The 9439-nt window shown below is 40.1% G+C and overlaps 1 protein-coding gene across 1 annotated transcript; it reads left to right on the top strand.

The window, feature by feature from the left end:
* Positions 1 to 292: 292 nt before the first annotated feature.
* On the top strand, positions 293 to 8565 carry rpf1 (ribosome production factor 1 homolog). The gene is given in 9 exon segments (NM_001140816.1): positions 293 to 545; positions 3738 to 3794; positions 3977 to 4057; positions 4153 to 4248; positions 5456 to 5609; positions 5902 to 5984; positions 6490 to 6671; positions 7601 to 7727; positions 8199 to 8565. Coding segments are annotated over 9 exon segments (1065 nt in total). The 5' UTR covers positions 293 to 302; the 3' UTR covers positions 8241 to 8565.
* Positions 8566 to 9439: the final 874 nt, after the last annotated feature.

Genomic DNA, 9439 nt, shown 5'->3' with positions numbered 1-9439 from the left:
TTTTTTTACCACAAATGTTTTCGTTTTTGGATCCTTATCATCCAGGTCGCAGTTGTAAATGACAACTTGTTCTCAACTGGCCTATCTGGTTAAATAAAGGTGAAATAAAAAAAATACAAATTATCCACCTGTTCAGTAGGTGGCAGAATGCACATATATTTGTTGCGAACCCCATTATACAAAAGAAGAAGAAAGGGCAGGGTGTTTCGTTTTTTCTACTGAACGTAACTTCCTTTTACATGAGGACGCAAGGCGGAAGTGCAGGACAGAACACGTGAAAGAATATATATTCAGCTGACAACATGGACGTCGTAGAAGAGCATGATATACAGGATAAACCCACGAAAAAGAAGACTAAGAAGCCAAAGAAACAGCCAAAGCCTCCACATGAAAATGGTAACGAAAGCATGATTGAGAAAACAGAGCCAGAACATGTGGATGCGCCAGCAGAATTGTCGTTTCCTCCCACATTCAGTGTGTCTGAAATAAAAAATAAACAACGCAGACACCTCATGTTCATGAAGCTGAAGCAGGAGAAACGGAAGGTAATGAACGTTTAGCATGCATGTGTTCCCACTTCATAATTCTTTAAAGTTCTCTATTTACTTCTTTAGTCGGGTCATCTACGAAAATAGTGTCTTTCCAGGCCCCGCCGTAACCACCACTAAGAACACTTAAATGTCTGATCAACTTTACAATGTTTCTTTTTATAAATAATATGTAAGACCGTTAGATGGCAACAAAAATGTGTAATATATTGTACAATCCGGTCAGTAGCATGAAATGTGCTTGTCCCTCTGGTCATGAGTCAAGGTTTAACGTTACTGACATGTTTAATAAAAATATTTTTTCCCACTTTAAATATCATAATGCAAAATAAAGTATTAGCTTTATTTCGTGGACTACTTAAAAAAACGAATACCTGACCCTCAATTACATGTAACTATTTTTATTAAAGATGTCAGTAACGTTAAACCTTAACTCATGACCAGAGGGACAAGCACATTTCATGCTACTGACCGGATTGTACAATATATTACACATTTTTGTTGCCATCTAACATGGTGGGTTACCCTTTTATAAAAATATAAACCCCTGTTTTGAAAAACACATGCTGTGTCTGCACTCTCCCTTCATATCTTAGCAATTTTATGATTCATTTGGTAATTTCATGCGAAGCCTTAAGATGTCACTGGTGTTAGACAGTTTATAGTAGGGGAAATGTTATTGCAATAATTGATCAAATCACATGATTAAGTGATTTTATTTAAAATTTAAGAAGTGTGGTTTGAGCTACTGTGGCCCCCATATTAGCTATGCCATCTTGCCTGCAGATTTGTCGCTGGTGTTACCGTCGCTGGTGTTTTTTAATTTAATTTTATCTTTATTTAACTAGGCAAGTCAGTTAAGAACATTCTTATTTTCAATGACGGCCTAGGAACAGTGGGTTAACTGCCTTGTTCAGGGGCAGAAAGACAGCTCGGGGATTCGATCTTGCAACCTTTCGGTTACTAGTCCAACGCTCTAACCACTAGGCTACGCTGCCGCCGTGTTACAGTCGCTGGTGTTACAGTCGCTGGTGTTACAGTCGCTGGTGTTACAGTCGCTTAATAGTGTTATTGGTCACTGGTGTTACTGTCATTTTGTTACCGTCGCTGGTGTTACCGTCGCTGGTGTTACCGTCGCTGGTGTTACCGTCGCTGGTGTTACCGTCGCTGGTGTTACCGTCGCTGGTGTTGTTAATAGAATATTCTTAATAGTGTTATTGTTCACTGGTGTTACTGTCATTTTTGTTACCGTCCCTGGTGTTACACAATATAACTTTACACATACCTATTTTAAAGTAAATATTACTAATAAAAACATTTCTTAATATTATCATTAATATTTTCTCTGATTAAATATGAAAATTAAATGGTCAAATACTATTTTGGAAGGCCTAAATTGTCATCTAAAATCTAGGTAACACCAGTGACAAAATAATGCAGGCATATAAAAAAATGTAATGTAGTAAAAATATCAAAGTACGTAGAGTAGTAGTCATTTACTACTAGTAGTACATTTTTGCAGAACACGCTCTATTTTGGTGGCCTCTGGAACATTCTAATGCCTTGATTCCATCTCAAATAAACAGCGAAATTATTGAATACTTTATAGCGTTTACCTCCCAGATTGGTAAAATGTATTGTGTAGAAATACATGACTGAAAATGTATGAATTCAGTGTATTGTTAGTTCTTTTGGATATCGTCTAGGCCTATATGATCAGGACTATTTTCAAGTCAAATTTTCTAAGTGGAGAACATTAAACCTTTTTTTAACATTAAATCTGTCTTATTTACAGTTTTACTGCAAGATATGAATTGCCACAGTGATGATTGTTCTTCAAATTATGTATATTATTAAAACAGAAATGAAGTAGGGCACATTATCTTGAAGAAAAACAACCTATTGTGAATCCTCACTGCAGGAACAATCTTCCAAACAAAGGGTTTTCATAATTTATCTGCAGATAATTGACGAAAATGAGAACACGAACCAGACATCACTCATTGGTCTTTTTAAAACCTGCTATATGTAAAATATTGTGTGCTTTAGGTTGGAAAATAAATAAATGTGACTCTGGGTTATGACATAATGATGTGTGTTTCAAACATTAGGGCAATTTTCCTAAAGAAGTTAAATCCGCTTCGTGTTTTGTTTCCTTGCCACAATACTAACGTGTCTCACGATACTTGTATCATCCCGGCCCTAATAACCACGTCGTATGGCTTATGAATGGCAAAGGGATATAGGAGATTGACTTTATTCAGTCAGTTCGACACCTTGTATAAAATAGTTATCATTTGCTTTTCGATTGTCAATTAAAGCACAGTAAATAGCCTATGCACCATGATTCTGTGGCTGATCTTACGAAAACACTCGAAAGAAAAGAAATGCATTTGCCAGAAAACAATCATTAGGATTTCAACTCATTGTTACCACTTACACTACACGGGATGTGCAAATTTACTCACAAAGACGATGGAGCACCATGCTCTCTCCCTCCTCCAGCTAAGGAAATTAGACTGCAACCAACCACAGAGCACACACATCACACTTGTACCGGGAGGGGGGGCAGACAGCAGTTTCCCTGTCATCGCTCGCTTTGTGACTGACCGGCACATGTCCTATCCATAGATCGCTAGAAGATGCATATCCTTCATTCTAGCGGGAGGTGGCTCAGCTGACTTTTCTGACTAGCGAATTGAAACTCTTAAATGAGAAGTAGCAGTTGTTTTTTTGTAGCCGACTGAAAATAAGTCTGTTAACGGCTGTTTGGATGATGGCCGGTGCTTAGGGAAAATACTTGAACAACCCAGTCCTCAAAATAATATCAATTAGGTGCGTCCTTATTTGTCTTGTTTATACAAGTGTGTAATGGAAATGTGCATTATGCATATTCCAACTCCCCCTGAGACACCCGCAGCGAATGGGATCACGGCAAGGGTCACCATTGTCCAGCGCCCCTGGAGCATTTGGGGTTAAGATCCTTGCTCAAGGGAACAATGACAGGTTTTCGCCTTGTCGGCTCCGGGATTCAAACCAGCGACCTTTCGGTAACTGGCCCAACACACTAACCTCGACGCTATACCTGCCGCCCCGGTGGAAAGTCTTACCAGTGGGAACTGGACGAGAGTATCTATTCCGGTCTTGTAGTGTAACCATGTAACATGGTGTTTTTTCATTTAATTTCAGCTAAAGGTGGCATTGAAGAAGAAAAAGAAAAAAGAGAGGGACGCTCTAGGTGACAAGGTAAGTAGGTTGGATGCTGCAACACTTATGACATCACTTTCTCAATTAATAGAGACAACTGTTAGAGCCCTCTGTGAGCAGAAAGACTATGAGTAGCCCGTTATTGACAGACCAAAGAATTCCAAGATGTAGGCCTAAACATAATTGCTATTAAGATGACTCTTCTTACTTTTCCAATGTAGGCTCCCCCAAAGGAAGTTCCAAAGACGATAGAAAACCAGAGGGTATATGACGAAACTACTGTTAACCCTGAAGATGAAGAGGTACTGTCTTTCTGCAGAGCTGTTTGATGTCATCTCATGCCTTTACAAGTATAGTGTTTTGATGTTGCATATTACTCAGATACTCTCCATTGCAGGTTGCCTTTGATGAGGGAACTGATGAGTTTTCGGCCTATTTCAACCGGCTGACCAACCCCAAAGTCCTCATCACCACATCGGACAGACCTAGAGGGGTGAGTGGACTAGAACCGCACCTGGAGACGGTGCTGTTCTTTATTTCAGTCCCGCTGTGAATCTCAGAAGATTGATATCACGGGGGTGATACCTTCTGCAAGCTTTCGCTCTAAAGGTGCTTACACTCCAGAAAATGAAATGCAGCCGCCTCCATTGATTTCTATATAAAGCCGGCGTCAAATTTGCCTCACACCCCTGCAGCAACGGGAGGGACAGCAGTTGTCAACCACATGCGCGAGCGGGGAATCTTTCACTGCCAGTCCAGTTAAACACATTTGAACTTTTTCCTCTTGCCGCTGGACCGCTTTCTTTAAAAATATTTTTTTATCAACTGTAGTGGGCTTGGCTGGTGTTTTCCGCTTTCTTGCTGTAGGCTCCTTAATGCTGATCTAGCATACCTGCTGGTTCAGGTGTCAAGACATGGGGGGGGGGGGAAGCCTGTGTACCTGGTAGCTCTCCAGGAAGAGGGTTGGCCACTCCTGCTTTATCATATTAAAGTAACTACCCAGTGAAAATCTCACTTTAAAATTCATATTCTGTTAACGTTGTTGACTCATATTTGTGGCCAAAGTATACATTGGAGAGAGAACCTGTATATCAAACAGATCTTTTAAAAAATGCTCATAGAATATGACCTCATGTTGCCTCATTGGCTGATCTGGCCAATAAACAATCTACTCACTTTAATATTTTAATGACCAGTATATGCCCATACCATTCAAACACATAAAAGCTGCTTTTTAACATAGTTTTCCTTCCAACATGTTTTAATTAAATATCTAACTCTCAAAACACTGGTAAGTTTAACATTAGTCTTGAAATGTTTTTCAACTTTATTTGCCATATGCACATGATACACATGGTGTACAACCCAGTACAGTGAAATGCTTATCAATATGACCTGGAACGTGCCCGACTTGTGTGTTCATGAGGCTGTCTGAGCCAGGCGCTGCACAGCTGAGCTGTAAATCACCTAAAATTCCAAACAAAGGGAAGAAGTCCTAAAGATTAAAACCTACCGACTCTAGCTCAGGCTGATATCTGTAGACGAGAAGGTTGACGGGTATTGACGCACTGGAATGTAGGAGACTAGTACTGTATGTAGGGCTGGGCGATCATTCATCACTTAATATTCTCTAACAAATAATCAGATATACAGTTACATTTTATGGTAGTTATTACAAAACTGTCTGCTTTGTCTTTCAGAGGACAGTGAGGTTCTGCAACCAGCTGGCCACAGTCATCCCCGACGCACACGTGTACTACAGAAGAGGCTTGGCACTAAAGAAGGTCATACCCCAGTGTATAGCCAGAGGTTTCACATACCTCATGGTCATCAATGAAGATCGTAAGGTGCCCAGTATCCTTTGGTTGACTGACTGAAAGAGGGACATTGCGACTGTTAATATGTTGACTGTTAATTAAGCAGGATGCTTATGATACTCTAATGCTGTTGTTGTTCTGCGTTTGTATTACATGCACTCGCTTTTAAGTCACAGACCAGGCTTCAGTATCACAATCCTAACAACCTGGCACACAGTTAAGTCCTATTTCAAGTTGGACCACCCACCTCGAGGTGGAGAGTTGCAGTTGGTCAGTAATAATGCAAAGTCCCTTGTAGATGTCTTTGTTTCCTTCACCACAACACTAAGATGGTATGGTTCTCTGCCACCTCCCTGATGGGCCTACTGCACACTTCAAAGTCAGCAGTGTCCGTCTGCGGAAGGAGATGAAGGCAAGACATTTCAAAACTGTTCAACCAGACATGTCAATGTCTCACTTAGAGCTACAGTATGTCATTTGAAAAACAACAAACCTGATGCTCTGCCACTTATTTTGGTATATAGCTGAGGGATAATAATAACATTCTCTGTGGGATGGGGCTGGGTAAATGTAACCTCTCAATTTTATAAACGGCACACTAGATAGGATAGATACAAGAACTGACAGTCCATGTGTGTTTTTTACAATGACATTGTTCTGATAGGGTAAGACAGTTGTACTAAGCTCATGTGGTATTTCCAGGTTTTATTCTTTTAAGAATGAATAGCTATAATTCGTTTAAAATTCCCAAAATGTATCAATCCCAGACTGAATGTTTTAGTGTTGTATCTATGTGCTTTAAAATGATTCAAATGAGTCTGGCATTCTTCAAGCAGAAATTCAGCTCACTTAGGGGATGGATCTGGAAAATGTATACATTGTGAGAATATAAATACTGAAAGAAAAACCTTTTACAGAGGCGAGGGAAGGACCCAACAGAACACTCCCCAGAGGTGATCCTCAACAATTTCACCACCCGCCTGGGCCACAGCATGGGACGACTCTTTGCTGCCCTTTTCCCTCACGACCCCCAGTTTGTGGGACGCCAAGTCGCCACTTTCCACAACCAGAGAGACTTCATCTTTTTCAGATTCCACAGGTGAATGTTCATTAGAATGCCTAGAAATCATTCGCATAAGGATAGCACACATACTTCTGCCCAATGTTTTGCACGATGTATGAAGGATACATCGGGAAAATGCAGTTTAGACATCGTTTGCTAATTGGCAAGACGTCTTGCAGATGTATTTACAATATCTGCATTGTAAATTCGCCACTTGCATAATTTATACATCTCGGCGAGGTCTTCCCAACGTTCAAATACTCTCCAAACTACGTATGTGACGCGCTAGTTCATAAGCATAAAAAAAAATCACATTTTGTCAAATGATTGGCATGGTGTGTTTTTGGATTAAAACAGAATTCACAAAAACATGTTTTCTAGCCAACCCTAATCGTTTAAATGTCTCCGATGACAAGATCCACCTTTCAAAACGAGTCATTGGCTAGCTAACAATCAACTGACAAGCTTGCTAGCACACTCATTTGTAAACATAACTAGCTAGCGCACAATCTTGTCAAACTGTTAACTTGTAGCTTCATGCTAATAATTTATGCCAAATAAGACATAATGTCTTCTACAGTGACACTTGCGTTACGACGTCCAGCATGCAAACGGCGCTGCGCTAAAACTAACAGGCTTCAGGGGTGTATTTCTCTGAACAGCTGATCAGGCATACCTCTGTTGTAATTAGCTCTGCTGCGCAAAATTTTAAGGGTTGATACACAAGTTATGCATCATTTTAAAGCTAATAGTCTTCTCTTTTCAACAATGTATAGAGCTAAAATGTATGTCCGGGTCAATGCGACTGGAGCAAGTCACATATTCCCTACACAATTTGATACGTCGGCCAAAGGTGTGCGTGTTTGCTGAGTTTGCTGCCATCGTTGTTTCCCATTCTAATGGGATCTGAATGATGGGGTTATAGAGTGGTCCGCAACATGTCAATGCCCTTGTACTCTCCAAAGGTACATCTTTAAGAACGAGAAGCGAGTCGGCATTCAAGAGCTGGGACCACGCTTCACTCTGAAACTCCGATCATTACAGAAGGGGACCTTTGACTCCAAGTTTGGGGAATATGAGTGGGTTCTCAAGGTGAGTTGTTCAGTTCAGTTTTTTTCTTTGATTGTGGAACAATTGAAAGTGATAGTGACTGCTCCTTTAGCAAAAGCAGTTGAACAGTATACCTTTTACAATAATACTGTGGGAATAAAGGTGTGCAGCTCAATTTTGAATAATTCCTCATCTCTGCAACCCATAACCAAATCTCGTGTGATTTGGTTTTGGGGGAGAAGTTGAGATCAGTGGTGTAGTGGAGGGTAAATGCCTTTTGCGCACCTTTTGTGTTGACCCACTTTTTGCAGGAAAAAAATACATAGAAAATAGCCAAAGGTAGTGTTACTTTACTCCCTGCGAAGGGTGATCAATGTTTACCCACTTTTTTCCCCTTTTTTTTTTAACCACTACATCACTGATTTGCGATATTGGACTAGTGTGAATGGCAGAATCAGGGCAGATCTCCTTTGGTAGCTAAATAATTCCTAAATTTGCTTTTACACTTTTCAGCGACATGAAAATGACGTCTGCAGAAGGAGGTTCAACCTTTGAGTGAAACATATGGACCTTCCCACGACATCATCTACATGAGACATTTTCTACAATGCATACCAGTTTGTGTCAGATTGTGTCCAGGCAAAAATTGCAGTCGTGCCTTTGGCCATGCAAGTCTCTTAAAATGTGACAACTTGTCGTAGGTTGTTATTTTAATTTGATGGCATCTTGTTCACATTTGGTAAACAGTCATTGTGAAAGAGCAAAGCAATCTAATTGATAGATTCTGGCTTTAACACTTGTTACCTTTGTGCTTTAGACAAAACATTAATCTGTACCTGTAAATGGTATTTCATATTTTCAAGTAAAACATGTACGTACTCTGAAATGTTAGTCATTTATTATCAAAGACATGTAAAATGTTGTACAAGCACGTGGTATGCAATTTCCCCTTGACTTTATTGTCTAAGGGGCAACACAAGATGCGTAGCATGTCTCGTTGAAGAACGAAGGAGCTGATTCACTGACAATGCCATTCCAAAATGGCTGCGGTGTCTACTGCTTGCTAGCAAGAGGACAAAAAAGGGCAGTTTTCTGGAAAACGAGCAGTATTTCAATCTTTTCGATGGAGCAGTATGAATGAAGGTACAATTTGGAGGACAATGGCATATGCCATCCCTGCATTGAGGTATGTTTTCCGACCCATATCTTGCTCCGGCTCCATGACGTCTTAATGTAACCATGATTGCGTTCTGACCTCAATACAGCTCAGTGTAAAAAAAAAAAGCGTTACTGTAGAGTCTGTCTTCTGGCAACTCTTCTACTGCCTATGTTGGTTTGCAGTGATTCAGTTTCATGAGCTCCTCTCAATCTACTTGGTGAAGGCCCGGCAGTAGAACAAATCATTTGGATGGGCCTTTGATTTCCATAGGCGGGCATGTTTTTATTTTTTTCATGGGGTTTACAATTTATCCTACCATTTCTACCGACCTGCCTGCGAGTTTTGATTATTTTTATATGCACTTTCGTGGAACAGTTTAATTTTACTAACGTTTTTGTTTCTTCAAAATCATTGTCACGTGGTTAATCATAATCTGAATTAAAAATGATAAATCTAAAAGTAAAGATTAAACTAAGGTGAGAGCACCAGCCTCTGCCATATGGAGACATTGATGATCCCATTGGATCACAGTGTAGACCCACGCAGTCTACACTGTGATCCCATTGGCGGCTAAAGAAATGAGCGCATGGAACTA

Source organism: Salmo salar, chromosome ssa23 (genome assembly GCF_905237065.1).
Source record: "Salmo salar chromosome ssa23, Ssal_v3.1, whole genome shotgun sequence".
NCBI classification, from domain to species: domain Eukaryota; kingdom Metazoa; phylum Chordata; class Actinopteri; order Salmoniformes; family Salmonidae; genus Salmo; species Salmo salar.
The sequence above is the reverse complement of the archived record's forward strand: the minus strand, read 5'-3'. Positions and strand labels throughout refer to the sequence as shown.